At 36.6% G+C, this 17,938-nt stretch overlaps 1 protein-coding gene across 1 annotated transcript in view; it reads left to right on the forward strand.

Moving 5' to 3' along the window:
- LOC140160745 (periodic tryptophan protein 2 homolog) overlaps positions 1-17,938 on the forward strand; it is a 257,332-nt gene that overhangs the window by 13,088 nt on the left and 226,306 nt on the right. Inside the window, 7 exon segments of the mRNA XM_072184045.1 lie at positions 16-159; positions 758-893; positions 1,657-1,871; positions 4,306-4,449; positions 6,643-6,850; positions 6,992-7,140; positions 10,012-10,159. Of these exon segments, the coding sequence (XP_072040146.1) occupies positions 16-159; positions 758-893; positions 1,657-1,871; positions 4,306-4,449; positions 6,643-6,850; positions 6,992-7,140; positions 10,012-10,159 (1,144 nt within the window).

Below are 17,938 nucleotides of genomic sequence, written 5' to 3' on the forward strand. Positions count from 1 at the left end.
CCAATCATATTTCAGAAAAATAGCGCTGACCAAGGACAACTTGACATTATTGTACCACGCCCCAGGAAGCACCAGAGATTTCAACCCTCTTCTGTTACAAAAGACATATCATGGTGCTTATGATGAGAATACATGCATTGACTGGGCCTCTGATTCAAGGTAAGATTTATTAATAAAAAACAGTACAAAATTGCCATACAATAAGGGGAGACCACAATCGTCCGTGCCAAATTTTATTTCTTGATACATATATAAACACCAAGATGTATTCTTTCACTTGAAAATGATGAAATGCAACTTTTTTAATATTTCCCCCCATTTTTCTTCATTTAACTATTTCACACTTTCCCATTTCAAAACGTCACATGGCTGAAGACAGCTGAAGCAAATTGGCGGGAAAATATGAAAGCAAATTATTTTGATTATGCGCTTAATTTGCGTTGCTTGATGCAATGCCAACCTGCGTGACACGCAGTGCGTGTACGTGTAGGTCCAACAGAGTCAAAAGTCAAAACGCATTTGCTATGTTGTTAAAACAGCCAACATTAACAATAATGGCTCTATCCCCTAACAGCTCCCCATTTTCACCTGGATAGAGTGAGACAAGCAAGATAAAGTGTCTTACCCAAGAGCATGTATTGACCCTGGCAGGGTTCAAACCCACAACCTCGCGCTCAAGAGTTGAACGCCCAAACCGTTATGCCACTGTGCTCTCCTATTTTTGACTGTACATATTTCTTTCCCCTTGTCCATGCAGGGTGTTTGCAGTAGGATCTAAGGATATGAACACCAGAGTGTTTGCAGCCACTAACTTAGAGCAGCTAATAGTGTACACATTGGGAGGTCATAAAGATTGTGTTGTAGCAGCTTTCTTTGAAGAAGACTCATTAGATGTAAGTATTCAGTAGTGACTTATAACAGGAAAGTTTATTGTACTACTATCTTATCTCAAGAATCTTCTATTTCAATAATTCGAAAAAACAAAACAAGTTGTTATTTTGAGAAGAATAATCTTTAATAATCTGTCAGGAATTGAGTAAATGTTTTTCTTTTACCGCTTTGCAGCTGTGTTTTTTCTTCTTTTATCTGATTTAATCATGAGAAAATTAGTTAGTCATGCTCTTAAAATCACTTTTAATTTTTTGTCATTGAAAAATAGCATTCATAGCCTTTTTACAGAATACATCAAAGTCAAATAATGCTGTCTACTGCAGATAGCAATGAACCAGGCAATGCTGTCTACTGAAGATAGCAAAGACCTGGACATTGCTGACTACTGAAGATAGCAATGAACTGAACAATGCTGTCGACTGAAGATAGCAGTTAACTGAACAATGCTGTCTGCTGAAGATAGCAATGTATCAAAGGTTCTGCAGATGTATGTAAAATAATATTCCAAAGTCTGTGCTAATACCGAATGCCAAAAAACAGTTGAACATATTCTAGTTGATTTGACTATATAGATTCCAGTCAAAATGAGATCTCTCTAGATTTTTCTAGTCAAATTTTACCTGATTCTTTTCATGATTTTGGTTCAAATTTGAATAGAATTCTTGATTTACTACTTTTTGTTATACTCAAAAATGAATTTGATTCATTGTATTGATTACATCATTATGACATGTCGAGATTGTTTTGTCTCTACTCCATCCTTAGTTGTATACAATAAGTCGCAGAGCAGAGCTAATAGCATGGGATTGCGATACCGAACTCAATGATCTGCAGGTTGTAGAAGGGACAGAAAACCAAGTGCAGGCATGGGGTGAGAGACCAGATCCACACAGAGACGATGAACCAAAGAAGAAGAAAACTAAAACCACCAAGAATGGCGAGGAGAAACCAAATAAGATATTATACAAGAGAAAAGCAAAGTAAGTCCATGAGCATGTATGTATTGATTTATGCTTTCAAGAATATGCTGGTGAAAAGATTGAATTAGTCCAGTAGATAGTCTTTTATTAGACAGCTATTTACAGGTACTATATAAGAGACACAAAACTCGTTCAAGGGATCAGGGTTCTATCGTGTTAGGGTTTAGGGTAAGGGTTTAAATAACAAAAACCCAGGCCAGAAATAACAGAAACAAGCTAGAATCTTCTAAGTGTAAGAGACGGATTTCAGCCTCTTGCACACTATTTCAATTTTGCTCCTATACCTTTGCATTGGGAAGAACCTGATAGGACCAGGGTTGCTATTTAGCTATAGGCCTACTGTGTCACATCTCAAGTTGAGAGTAACGCCATGTTGGATTTTGTAGTGGCACACTCGAATCGCCAGCATACAGACAATATCGCCCCTCTACGCATGTTTATATTATGCCCTGCAGGATTAGGTTAGCGTTCATGATTTGAATCTGCCACTACGAAATCCAAAATAGCATTACTCTCAACTTGAGACAAGACAGACTATAGAACCGATATTGCCAGAAACTGAAAAACACCTGTTCACCTTTCGCTACCTGCATTTAACCTGTATCCGCTACCTGCATTTAAGAATGATGGAATGGCAGTGGTATTACATCCTTAAAGTATGGATGTACTCTCATCTACAGTTTGTCCACATAGAAGTACAAAGTAAATAGACTTTGGAAATGGGAGGTATGAGAATAATTATTTCAGTGTAATGCGTGTGTAAATGCTTCTTTGGCGCGCCAACTGCTGCGCGATTTGTACTTACCGAGCGCACCATGCTCTTTACGCGTCAGGTTTTTTAACACGCAGTGCGTGAGACGCAAAGCATCGACCCCCAATGCCACAGATTTGGTTTGTATTTCTGTGTGGACAAACTGTACACTTTTTGAATGATGTATCATGTGTAGTATGTAAACAGGGAAGTGATTTCCTGATCAGCTGATTGAATCATGTCATAAAACATTGGCACTTCATTTGTTGGGTAAGCCATGTAGTATTGCATGACCTGGTTTTTTTCACATGATGAACATCACATTCATCGGCAAGTGCAAAGGGACCACAGAGACCTGTAGATCTTGAAGCCTAGTATATCTGGCATAAGCTGGCACCATAGTTCAGCAGTATCCCTAGTGTTCAAAATAGCCATGGATTGAAAAGATTTCATGAGAATTGTAGGCCAATGATGTAAACAGCAGGGTTCCCGTTAAGGTTTTAAAAATGTGTGTCCGTAATGACGCAAGTTTGCTGACGAGGTTGCAAAAACTTGCGTCCAGACAGATTTTTGTGCGTCCATCTGAAATTCACGATTATGACGATACACACGCACCCCGGTCTACACCTCATCAAATGTTGATTGTTAAAAAAAAATAAAAGTGCATTTTCGCCGTGATATTCCATCTCCATTCGCTATGATAATTTTTCTCATTTCTGTGTCAGTTTTGGTCCAAAACGTGGTCAAAAACAGGTGCAAAAAATATGAGCCAAGTCTGTCAATCTTGAGCAATTTTCGTTCAGTACTTTCACTTCCGCGTTTCTATTTTTAAATTAACGTGCTGTTGATGCTACAAAAACTAAAACACGCGCTGCCACAAATAATACTGAAAAAGGGTTATCATTTGGATTTTGTCTTTAAAATTGCTTTTATTCATCGTAACAATAATACTAATAAAGGAAACCTAGATTATTTATGAGAAAATAAACTTAAAATATTAAAAATTGAATATTGTCAGGTTGTGATAAATAATTAAATAAACACCGACGTTAGCTGCTTGTAAACAAATCAATCGGGACTTCCCCAGGCCATGTGATCAAACAGCTGTACAGCGATCGTTCGGAAAGAATGCAAACGATTTCCTGACGTTGCATTTACAAATATTGCAGAATTTACTTCAATTCTCAGCAGGTGGGTCAAAATTTTGGGGCTTTTATTATCTTAGAAATATATAAAAGAATAAAAATTTCTTATTTTTATCATCAATTAATGATAAACTTTTGAAGTTTTGTCTGCGTCCAAATGCATGTGACATGGACGCAAAATACTTGATTAGCCATGTGAATTTGCGTCCAAATTTGTAAAATATGCGTCTGGACGCAATGACGCACACTAACGGGAAGCCTGGTAAACAGAGGCCATCAACATAAGGCGAACCAACAGCGACCTTAACAAAGACAGAGGGAGCCACCACCTCCCAAGATCCTACAACCGGCTCATCGCGTCACGTGATTCTAGCCCTAACGGGCTAGGTCATGTGACCCCTCCAACTTCCCAGTAACATCAGTTAGCACCAAAGGTCGATGGATGTCGGCCGCAGGCCACTACAGCTAAACAAGTAAGTTGTGAGAAATTGGTCAAACTTTTCTTTCATTCATGTAAGCATGTTGTTTTTCATTACAGGCATTTCTTCAACAAGCCAGGTGATTTCAACCACTTGACCTGTGCAGACTACAACAAGAAGAATCATATTCTAGTGACAGGGTTTGCTTCAGGAGATTTCCATCTACATGAATTGCCAGATTTCAATCTTATACATTCCCTCAGGTAAAAACTGCTTATATGCCTTTAAATGAGTGTTTTGTTGACAAAAGAGACAAAAGGCAGACACCCTGCACAAAAACATTATTTGGAGTTTCAGCAACTATATTACTGATACAGGTGGTTGTACAAATACACCAGGCACAAAAAGAAACTCGTCAGTCATATTCATCCTTGCTGTTAAATAACTTGATAATTTTAGATTATTCTGAAATATACATTTTGTTAATTGGCCTTTTCTTTCTCATTTGACACCCTGTTCGTGAAGATTGAGCAAGAATTGACCAAGATATGCACCTCCAAACTCTCAAACCCCAAAATAAAAAGTTGCAATTTTAACGATTCAATTGTGCCTGTTACACTGTGTGCTCTATTGATTGGCCCGTGGTGCTTGTGTGCAATACAACGATGCGTTCCCATTGAAAATCGTTGAAAATGCAACTTTTGATTTTGGGGTTTGAGGCTTTGAGGCGCATATCTTGGTCAATTCTTGTTCGTTTTTCACGAACAGGGTGTCAAATGAGAAAGCAAAGTCCAATTAACAAAATGTATATTTCAGAATAATCCAAAATTATCAAGTTATTGAACAGCAAGGAAGAATATAACTGACGAGTTTCTTTTTGTGCCTGGTGTATGTATTATTGTAAGACCAATCTTATTGTAATGCTTTTGTGGAGGGTGTCTTCCTTTATTTCCTTTTGTCTTCTTTGTCAAAAAAAATACATGCAGATGGAATTCTACAAAAATCAAACAAGTATCTAAAAGTGAATGTTTTAGCAGCTTAAAAACAGTATGAAGGTCAAAATTGGGAAACTTTATTGAAAAGTAGGTTAAAGTAGGTGAAGACTAAGACGCATATCAAGAAGAATAAATTTGTACAATATGTTGATGATACTTGCTAGGTTCACATATCACCACGCACCTTATGGATGGTGTGAAAATCGGATCAAACACTGTGATACCACTCTCATTCATCTGGACAATTGAATACCTGAGTGGAAGAAGGGCCCAACTCCATCAAAACTGTTTTTGAGATATTAAGAAAAAACTTAATATTTGGAAAAGTTTTATAGACAGAATGTTTTCATCTTCAGGAGACCTTTAATACATGAACATACAATAGTACATACATTCGAAATTATATATGATGTTTCCATGGCAACGGTACAGGTCTTAATACGAGCTGGAGTTGGGCCCTTCTTCCACTAATATACTGCAAGTGCCAGTTCTGTGTTATAAATAGCTACAGAAATTAGGTAATCACCATTAATTGCACAAGTAGAACTCATGTAATATGTTAGCAAGAAAATTTATTGTAGTGAAAAGCAGATTTCATGGATGAACAAAATTCCTCTTTAACCCTATATTTTGTGGAAGAAGGGCCCAACTCCATGGAGTTGGGCCTTTCTTCCATAAAAACCATGATTAAGTGTATATGGAAGACTATTTAGAGAGTGGATTTTGGCTCATCTTTCACACACAAGGAAGATCAGTCTGCTGGCAATAAAATGCTGGGTCTAACTCATTTTTGTAAAAAATTGGAGTTGGGCCCTTCTTCCACTCAGGTATTCAATTTGATACTGATGAAATAAGTTTAATCGTGTCAACCAGACATACCTTATTGGAACAACCAACATAGCAACAGTATCTTAAGGTCTTGATGTTGTAGACCCACGGAATTAGAGAAGGAGAACCAGGACTCCCTATACCGCCACGTACAATCGCGAGACGAACGAAAACAATTCTGCGTCTCATCTGAAGCGTCTTGGTACTCGTGTGCAGGTCGCATCAAGTGCGTCTCTCAAATGTGCCCTTCATCCATGTCGCGCTTGCATGACAACGAATGCCTCGAGGGAAACCGAATACCCCCAATTTTTGCTCCATGCCTGTATCAAGATGGCGGTCGAGTCTGTGTGTAGCCCTTGTCTTCTGGTGGCTTCCACGAGATGACATCATTCATAAAGGAATGTCCACTATAGTTCTGTCCTAGCATTATGAGAGTTTTGTCTTGACCCCCCCACACACACACATACACACAGTTGAGGGAACTAAGAACTAATCATTCAATATGATACTGCCAAATTGAACAACAAATGACCTCTGTGTCTGTGTGTATGATTCAATGTACATTCATGAATGGTCCGATTTGTTAGAGATTTTGTTGTAAAAATGGCACTCTGTTTTGTTGAATTATTTCAGCATATCAGACCAAAGAATCGCATCAGTAGCATTCAACCCATCTGGTGACTGGATAGGATTTGGCTGTGTGGGGCTAGGGCAGCTACTGGTCTGGGAATGGCAGAGTGAATCCTATGTATTGAAACAACAGGGTCATTATAATAACATGACATGTCTGGATTTCTCCAAGGATGGCCAGCTTATCGTGTCAGGAGCAGAGGATGGAAAGGTATGTGTATTATATATCAAAGAGATTTGACTAAAAGAGTCTGGACATAAAATAACATAGTGCATGGTTAATCTGCCATATTGTCACTTTTACTTTCCTTCATAACAGTTTTGTTATCTCAATCCATTTCCTTGTTTTCAGGTGAAAGTATGGAACACAAGCAGTAGTACATGTTTTGTGACTTTCACAGAGCATACAGCAGGGATTACAGGTATAGCATTCAACCATACAGGCAAAGTAGTTGTATCAGCATCATTGGATGGAACTGTTAGAGCATTTGACCTACACAGGTAAGGTTAACTTTATTGCATAGTTTTGTTTTGTGTCTTAAAAAGCATATCAAAAGTATATCATTCAACATTTAGAAATAGGATGGAACTACAGCAGCAAGTAGGATATCCTTAATGCTATTCTTTGATTCACCTCAAAGTTTGTAGTTACATGAATGCTTTTCGTGATTGCGCTGCAAGCCTGCCGACAAACTGCTCTTATATGGGTGCATACATCCTTTGCGCAATTAACATTACGTGCAGGATTTGATACTGCGACCAGCGCTTTCCCAATTTACATCACTACCAAATTGTAGGTGAACAATGTAAAGTTAGGCTTGCCCTGTGACTTCGGAGATCTATTACATACATTACAGGTGGGGCATTCAATGACACAGGCAATATAATAATAATAATAAATTTTGGATTTTTATAGTGCATTTATTGAGAGGTTTCAAAGCGCTGTAATTTTGCTGCCACATGGTGAATGCATCAGAATCGGATCGCATCAACTAGGCCTGTTGCAGCCGAACCCGGTGCAAACCTATCCGCACTTAGATTGTAACATCCACCGATTATCTGTGCAGTTCCCCAAATTCCATTGGGTTAAGGGGTACTACACCCCTGGCAAATTTTGTGCCTATTTTTGCAAAAAACTAAAAAATTATAGCGCATTGGTGACAGGTAAGATATGCATATTATAGGGGCAAAGGCGACAACTACTGCACTGGAAATTCAGCAACTCAAGGCAAGTAGTTATTGATTTATTGATCAAATATTGGTTTTCCCTCATTTTTGACTGTAACTCCACAACTGTTGTCTGTGCTGACATAAAATTTCTAGTGCAGTAGTTGTAGTCCTTGCCCCTATAATATACATATCTTACTTGTCACCCATGTGCTATAATTTGTGAAAAAAATGCAAAATTAGCCACAAAATTGGGCAGGGGTGTAGTACCCCCTTAAGTAAGTTTGATAACAAAACAACTCATCACCGGATGGGCCATATTTGTCATATTTACACAAATGTGGAATGCATAGGGTCTATTAAAGTGTAAAGTGTGCTGAGGCTTGTGGATCAACGTCTAGGTGTTGTGCCTGTGCGTAGCACACTATAAATCACTGGCGCTTTAAAATTTTTTTTTATTAGGCATGTTAATAAATCATCATGCATATCATTGTGATCATGGCATATTGTCAAATCAAATCCAAGTATTAAAAAAAATCAGTAATGTCACCCACTTTTGACAGAATAATACAATACAAAAACTTGATCGCTACTTGCACTCGGCCTTTCTTCCACACATATTGGGAATATTATGGAGATGGACCCTTCTTCCTCTCAGGTATTCATATATACACACATACTTTTAAAAATTAATAACTTACCTAGCAGATTGAAAAGAAAACATCATTCTCTAGATTTATTGATGTTTACTGCACACAACATCATTTAACCACACTTGCAATGTGGTTTCAAACTTACATGATTCTACACACACAAAATATTTACTAGACGTCCATTATGCAGGTGTCCTCATTGTCAACCTACACGTTCTATCAGGTACAGGAAGTACAATAATGAAAAGACCATTTCTTACTTAACCATATTTATCACTCTGTTGTGACAGTGAAACAAAGTCATTTTATGAGCTTTTGACATTGTATGAGAACTGTAAAAATTGTTTTAGATCTCATTATGAGTCAGTGCTCAGTGGCTTTTAAGAAGGTTCATCATTGGGTGATCAAATTGCTCCAGGAACTACTACCTTGAACTTGACAAGTTTACAGAGATGCAAAGGTCAGACCACACAAGAACCGCCACCCAAGAATTGAATATTACACAGTGGTACAAATTTTATTCAACATAAGATATTAATGAACCTGCTACCCGAGACTTGACAATTATGTGATAATACAAAATTTATAACAAAGAGAATGAATTCCTTGTTCAAACATGTTCAATTCATTCTACATTTGAAACGTATCTGGGCTTTTTTTTGCACCTTGGAAGTTGGATTAGATTTAATTTTCTAGATAAAAGGCATAATTAACCCCAGACAAAATAATGAAAACGGAACCAGTGATTTGCGCCTTTGTCAGACGTTCAACAGTTGTTGTGCTACACGTTGTGTTGTAGCTCCGCGACCACGACCCGACCTCTGACAACAATGTGTTGAGGTGCCGGTTTAGGTATAATTGGATGTTGATCATTTTCATCGTCCGTGAAATTCCTCATCGCCTGTGTTTGGGAACGTGTTTCCCGGACACCAGCACCAACCACACCCGATCTATTGAGCGCTGATGAATTACATTTGCTCGTACTGGGTGAGTTACTTCCAGTATTATTCTGATCAATGGTGTGGAGGTTAGAATTATGCATTCCTCGACGACCACAGCCTCTCCTTGTTGACATTCGATTCGTACTCTTCTTTCTCCCCATTTTTACGATGAAAACCAGAAAACGATGAAAACCAGAAAACCCGTAGATGGATTGTAGACGATTGCAGTCAGTGATTAAATTAAATATAACGTAAACTCGAAACTTGCTGATAAATAATATAATTAAAACTATTAAAATACTTCGGAAAAGAAAATTTGTAAAACACAACTTAGTCCTGTTGAATCTGACAAAGCAATGACGCTACATGAATTAATCGGAATGCAAAACGCAACATTGTTACAACGGTACACACTTACAGACAATGGGCCATGACAACGGGACCCAAGCATTGTTGTTGTTGTTGTTGTTGTTGTTGTTGTTGTTGTTGTTGTTGTTGTTGTTGTTGTGTTGTGTTGTTGTTGTTGTTGTTGTTGTTGTTGTTGTTGTTGTTGTTGTTGTTGTTGTTGTTGTTGTTGTTGTTTTATTATTTATTATTTATTACATTTACAGGTATCGCAACTTCCGGACATTCACCTCGCCTCAGCCAGCTCAGTTCTCATGTTTAGCCATAGACCACAGTGGAGAGATAGTATGTGCAGGAGCACAGGATAAATTTGAGATATTTGTCTGGGCAATGAAGACTGGAAGGTTATTAGAGGTATAGGCTCAGTCCATGTCAAAACAGACTGAGTGTACACCCACCCTCTTGGATTTTGCTCTCCTTTGGCTCACGGGTACCTTTCATGGACCCCTAGGTGAGGTCACAAGAAAAAATTCAAATTCAATTTCGTTTCGAATGGCGGGCCATCTAAGTTTGGCGACCTTGACCAAAATTGGGAATTTAAGGTGTCCAAATGACAAAGCGCTCTCTTTGAGAGGCATTTTCTACTTAATTAAATCAGTTGTGACCCTCTTTTTGAATGTGGTCACTCACTGGCTGTGTCTGAAATGCCTAATGCCAAAAAAGATTGATTTGAATTTCGTTAGGATTTCAGAGGGGTCAAAATCAGCACTTCGTACTGTTCAATCAAATTATCTTTGATTTTGAAGAACACATGATAATGTCACAGTGCACTTATAGGTCCTAATTATGTACAGAGTGGATTAACCATGTGCCAATGTCTATGAGCAATTCAAAAAGAGAAATTTCTAGACCCCCTACAGAATTTTAGGCCCCCTAAAGTGGTTCAGCCACAAATGGCGCTTAAAATCGGCAAATTTTGACACCTAATAACTTTAGGTGTACACCAGATATGAATTTCTAGTCTTTTGCATCTGAAAGAATGTAGTCTAATGTTACTAGGAACATAAGATTTGTTTTGTATTTTTTGTGTTTTGATACTAAGTTGATGGTCCCAAAAATCCCAATTGTTGACTAATAATGTACAGGTTATGGGTACAAAATGTCAATTTCAACATACCATTTTTTCTATTTTTGATCACTTTACAGCAAATTGTCTTATTTATCCTGTTATTACATAGTTAACAACGTCCGATTTGGGTGATTTTGGTGTCTAATTATGTTTTCTTGCATGAGAAATACAACTACGCAACCTAAAAAACTGTACAAGGAACCAATGACCTCCTTATTACAATATGGATGCTTTTGGCAGCCATGTTGCAAAAGAGGGTCATCGGTTCCTTGTATAGTTTATTAATTTGCTTAGTTGTATTTCTCATGCAAGAAAACATATATAATTAGACACCAAAATTACCAAAATCAGACGTTGTTCAGAATTCAAAACGTTGACCTATGAACATTTTTCGTCATAGCGCCCTCCTGAAAGGTCTGACACATAACAAACTATACATTTTTGGAATCCTCATGACCATACGAGTAATTTGATATATTACTTGACATAATTGGGAGCATTCTGAAAATTTGACCCCCATAACCTGTACTTTGCATGTGCATCGTTGCCAGGAAGTGCATTTTGACCCCTTAAAAATCCATACAGAGGATTAGAAAGTAGTTTTTTCTTATTACTTGACTCAAGAGCAACTTGAAATATCAGGATAAATAATACAAATGGCTATAAAGTGATCAAAAATACAAAAAAAATATCATACTAAAATTGGCATTGTGTACTGTATCCTGTATGCATGGTATGTTAGGCAAAAATGACTATTTTTGAAAGCGTCAACTTAATACTAAAACACAAAAAATACAAAACAAATCTTATGTTCCTAGTAACATTAAACTACATTCTTTCAGGTGCAAAAGACTAGAAATTCATATCTGGTGTACACCTAAAGTTATTAGGGGTCAATATTTGCTGATTTAAGCGCCATTTGTGGCTGAACCACTTTAGGGGTGGCCTAAAATTCTGTAGGGGTCTAGAAACTTCTCTTTTTTTGAATTGCTCATAGACATTGGCATATGGTTAATCCATTCTGAACATAATTAGGACCTATAAGTGCACTGTGACATTATCATGGGTCCTTCAAAATCAAGATAATTTGATTGAACAGTACGAAGTGCTGATTTTGACCCCCTCTGAAATCCCAACGAAATTCAAATCTATCTTTTTGGCATTAGGTATTTCAGACACAGCCGGTGAGTGACCAGATTCAAAAAGAGGATCACAGCTGATTCAATTAAGAAGAAAGTGCCCTCAAAGAGAGCACTTTGTCATTTGGACCCCTTAAATTCCCAATTTTGGTCGAGGTCGCCAAACTTTGATTGCCCGCCATTCGCAAACGAAATGGAATTTGAATTTTTTTCTTGTGACCTCACCTAGGGATCCATGAAAGGTACCCCTGAGCCAAAGGAGAGCAAAATCCAAGAGGGTGGGTGTACACTCAATCTGTTTTGATATGGACTGACCCTATAGTAGTCTTGATTTATACCATTCACCTAATGGCGCATATGGCCTCCTTTGGGTAAATTTCACATGCAAATATAGAGCTCCCTTCTCTGAAATTCCCAACAAGAATTATGGGTCCATGCCCATATTTGCTGGTGTGATTTCTACAGGAGGGCACTTTTTGTTTTTGCCTTTAATTCCAGTTAAGTCAAGGGAGCCCAAATGCACCATTAGATAAATCTTTACGGCATAGTGGTGATTACTCTGATAATAATTTGATTACCCTGATGATAATAATAATGCCAGTTAAGTCAGGGAAGCCCAAATGCGCCATTAGATAAATTTATTTATTTATTTATTTATTTAAACTTTCTTTAGGCAGGGTAGCCCCTTCAATGACAAAGCACTGATTTCCAAGGAGGCCCTGCAAGTACATAACATAGTTAAAACAACATAGTAAAACATAACATAATTAATACAATACAGCAAAATGTGAGATGCAGATTTGTACAATGATAATATAAATTAAAACTAATTTACATGACATCACCATGTACAGTGATAACAACATTTTACAAAAATATTATTTCAAGGCAGGTTTTACAAATGCAGCATTCTTAAGTTGGAAAATACTCATGTTATCAAAGTTATTACAAATACTAACAGGAAGATTATTCCAAAGTTTAACTGCTCTCATTTGGAAAGTGCGCTTACCAGCATTATTATTCCAAGATGGTTCATGTAATAAATTAAAAGTTTGACTTCTGGTACCTTTTGAATGAACAGAGTGCATGAAGGTAAACTGAGATGAAAGATAAGATGGAGCAGTACCTTTAAGACATTTAAAGATTAGAGTTAACATGTGATTATTCCATCTGTCATTTAGTTTAACCCATTTCAAAGAATTCATCATCTCATTAATTGGACATCTTGGGTCAGCAGACAGGATTATACGTGCTAATCTGTTGTGAAGAACTTGAAGTGTACTTGAGAGCTCATTTGAACAATTAGACCAGACTGGACTACAGTAGTCAAAGTTGGGCATAACAATAGCATTTGCAAGCATAATTAAGATATTATTAGGAATATAATATTTAACACGTTTTATAACACCACATCTTTTGGAGATATCTGCTGACAATTTACTTACATGTTCTGACCAAGACATAAAAGAATCAAAAAACAACACCAATGTATTTGAATTGATTAACACGCTCAATATAATCATTGTTGTAATACAAAGTGATATCATTAAATTTATCAAGAATATGACGTGTACCAAACACCATGAATTTAGTTTTCTTTACATTTAAAGTAAGATTGTTAGTTTGAAACCAGCTAGCTATTTTAAGTAAGTTTGATTGAAGCTCAGATTCAAGAATAGTTGGATTATCAGAAGTACAAAGAAGTGTTGTGTCATCTGCGTACATAGTACATTTACAGGTAACATTATTAGGAAGACTGTTTACAAAAATGATGAAAAGAAGTGGCCCAAGTATTGAGCCTTGAGGAATACCAATATTTATATTACTAAAATCAGAAATACAAGAATTAATATTTACAACCTGTGATCTTCCACTAAGATATGATTTAAACCACTCTAACGAACATCCAGTAATACCATAATCACAAAGTTTATCAAGCAGAATGGCATGATTCATGCAGTCGAAGGCTTTACTTAAATCAAGGAAAATTGCCCCTGTTGCACGACCTTCATTCATGTTGTTCAAAATATAATCTTCAACATCAAGTAAAGTAGTAGTGGTAGAGTGATTGGCACGGAAGCCAGACTGATTAACTGAGAGAAGACCATTATTGGTTAAATAAGAATAAAGTTGATTGTGAACAGCTCTTTCAACAATTTTAGAAACAATTGGAAGAACAGAAATTGGTCTGTAGTTTCCTACATCAGATTTATCACCAGCTTTGAAAATAGGGGTAACTTTAGCCTTTTTCCAATCTGCTGGGAATATGGATGTACAAAGAGACAAATTACAAATATATGACAGAGAGATACATATGTGCGGAGCTGCTAATTTGAGCAGCTGAACGCTGAAATTGTCCAGACCAGGTGACTTATTATTAGGCAATTTACATATATGATCATAGACAAAATCAGGAGTAATGTAACTGAAGTTAAAATTACTCTTTGGTTTAGATACATTTGGTGAACAATTATTATTTAGATCATTAATATTATTAAATTTATCTGCAAGATGAGTACCGATTGAAGTAAAGTACTCATTAAAAACATTTGCGGTTTCTTTAGGTGATGATGTAAAGCCATTCTCAGTTTTAACACTTGAGGTTGTTGGACAAGATTTGTTAGGGAGAAGTTTCTTAAGAGTAGACCATAATTTCTTTGAGTTATGAACATTATTAGCAATAGATTCAGAATAAAATCGTTTCTTAAGATAGTAACGCATGTTGTTAGCTTTGTTACGATATGATTTTGCTTCTTGCCAATCATGAGGGTCATTTGTTTTGTGTGCTTTGGCATAGAAATAATCACGATCCTTACATAATGTAGAGGAATTCACTGTTGACCCATTCTGGTTGTGAGCCCTTAACACGCTTTTCTTTGACAGGGGCATGGGTATCACAAACACTATTAAACAAATCTTTCCACACTTCCCAAGCTTTATCAACATCATTATAATTATACACTGCATTCCAATTTATATCACTCAGAGATTTTTCAAAGTCATTTTCATTGAACTTTTTATATGATCTTGATTTTGTCATTTTAGGCAGCGACTTAATTTGTTTGTGCTTACGAACAAGATAAATAAGTGAGTGGTCACTAAGACCAAGACTGTGGACACCAGAGGTAGTTATAGTCTCTGGCCTAGAGACAAATGCAAGATCAATAATAGTTTTCGTCTTTGGAGTAATGCGAGTGAAATCATTAATAAGCTGGCTAAGCTGAGAGTGATTTGCCAGACCAGAAATTTTTCTTGAAAGAGAAGGTTTTGAAATATCAAGGTTAAAATCACCAAGAATAAAAATATCATCATAAACAGAAGCACAATTTTGGAACATGGAATCAATTTGATCAAGGTAATCTGCTTTTGCATCAGGAACACGATACACGTATTCTAGAATAATTGGTTTTGTGTGAGGGAGATAAATTTCCACCCATAATGCTTCTACATCATTAATAAGAAGATCTGTATTTTCTTTAAAGTTAATACAATCCTTAATATAACAAACAATACCTCCATGTGTAAGATGTTTTCTGTCAATTCTACACAAATTATAATCATTAATTTTAACTTCAGAATCATCAATATCATTAGACAACCAAGTTTCTGTTAAGCACATAATATCAATATCATTATTGTGAAGAAAAATATCAATGTAATCAACTTTGTATCTGAGGCTTTGTATATTAAGATGAGCAATTTTTAAACCTTTACCAAGAATACAATTCAGATCAACAAAAGGCTCATTACAAAAAGGAAGCTCGTTCAAACAAGTCCTATAGAAACAAGATTCACACCAGAAAGAGGTATTTTCGTCACAATCAATATCAATACAACTTCTATGAAACAATAAAGAACACTGGATACATGAAAAGTTTTCTGCACAGGCATAATTTTCCTAGAGCATGTGCCACAAGTATTGTTTACAATAGAGACATTTTCATGAACATTATTTGGTATGTCATTTACATGAACATTATCAATAGGTACTTTGGAACAATTATCAGAAGTAACAGGACATACATCAACCTTTTCTAAACAAACAGTACCTGTATTATCTTTAACTGTGTCACCACTATCACCTTTGTCAATAACATCAATAACACTTGAACAGGAATGGTTGAATGGATGATTGTGATGAGAGGGAGTGACTTCAAGAGCACAATTGGTAACACTTGAGACAGGATGATGAGGTGAATGAATAGAGTTGATAGTTTTAGTTGAGTCATTGACATTACAAATATAATTTTTATGAATATTATTACAAGACATAGAATCATTAACATTACCTGTATCATCATAAATAAAATTATTATCATGATGATTATAAATATTGATTTCACAACCATTCTCATCTTCTCTGTTGTCATCAAATACTTCATTTATGTCAAAATTACACATACATGTAGGCTTCTTGTAATTTTTAACACCAAGAGTGAGCATATCAAAAGATTTAGCAGCATTATTGCAAGTAATATTTAAGTCATTAGCATTGTGAGAATAGTTACACTCATTATTATCACTATCAGTATGAGAGTTTGTAATTCCATTTGAATTTATCACTGATGGATGAGCATTCGAAGCCAGTTTGGCATCGTAGGAGGAATCATATTCAAAGTCTGAGAGTTTGGTTTTGATTGGAATGTCCTTTGCCGGCCCTGCTGAAAAAGGGCTGGGTGAGCTTCTCTCAAGAAATTCTGAAAGTTTGTGGCAAGAAAACTCATTCCTCGTGAATTAGGATGGAGTTTATCACTATGAAAGTCACAAACGTTGTCGTTGTTGATGTAAATCCACTTGTTACGTGCACACACGTCTTTCAAATTGTTATTTATCGAGATCCATTTTTCATTAAGATCAGGCCTATTAGGTCTGTTTGTTACTGATGAAATTGCAACATTGCAAGAAGGGGGCACGTTAGTTTTGATTGTGAGTTCCAGCTGATTGATGTCCTTGCTGATTTTGTCGGCATTATGAACGGGGAGATCATTTGTACCAACATGTACAATAACAGAGTTGGCTGTAGAGCAATCAAACTCTTTGATGTCTTCAACAACCTTTGCTATGCGTCTACCGGAGTAAGCCTCATTTATCACAGTTGCTCTTCGCGATAAGCGAGTTCCAACAATTCTCCTGGCAATTGAGTCCCCAAAGATCAGAACCTTTGGTTCCCTATTCTTAGTATTGTCAGCATTTGGCTGTGGTGACTTTCTTGGCTGTGATGACTTTTCTGGCTGTGATGTCTTTCTTGGCTGTGATATCTTTGTTGGACTTGTTGTATGCTTTGAAGTTGCTTTATCAGTTATTGCTGTATCTGGGACAGAATCAGCATCATGTGGATCTAGAACAGCATAGCGATTTGATACCGGAATGTTATATTGGTTTGCTTGAGATGAAGGTGTAGCAGGCTTCATTTGAGGTGAAGATGGTGTAGGATTCTTTTCTTCCACAATATCAATAAAGTGCTTCAGCACCGATGATGGAGCTGTTGTAGGGCAGCGATGCTGGCGTAATATGGGAAGTTGTTACTACATCACTATATTGATTTGTCTGGGTAGCTGAACAAGTTAAAGTAGTCTCAGTTGAAACATTCTTGTTGTTTGACAAATTTTGTATCTGCTGGAGGAGCTGATTTCTTTCTTCATCAAATTTAAGTTCTGAAGCCTGAAGTAGTTTTTCATTTGCTTCCGCCTCAAACTCAATTAAGTTCAGTTCAGTAATCCTAGCTAGTGCCATCTGATAGTCCAGTTCTTTGTTAGCTAGCTTGGCTGTCAGGTCAGTATTAACTTGATCGAGTGTTGCCACTCTCTCCTTGAGTAATGTGTTTTCAACTTGGTATTTAGCTCTTGCTTCCACACATGAAATTAAGTTTTGAATAAGTACATTTTGTAGATTGGAGCTTGTGTCCGAATTATCATTTGGTGATGG

This window comes from Amphiura filiformis, chromosome 9 (genome assembly GCF_039555335.1).
Source record: "Amphiura filiformis chromosome 9, Afil_fr2py, whole genome shotgun sequence".
Lineage (NCBI taxonomy): Eukaryota > Metazoa > Echinodermata > Ophiuroidea > Amphilepidida > Amphiuridae > Amphiura > Amphiura filiformis.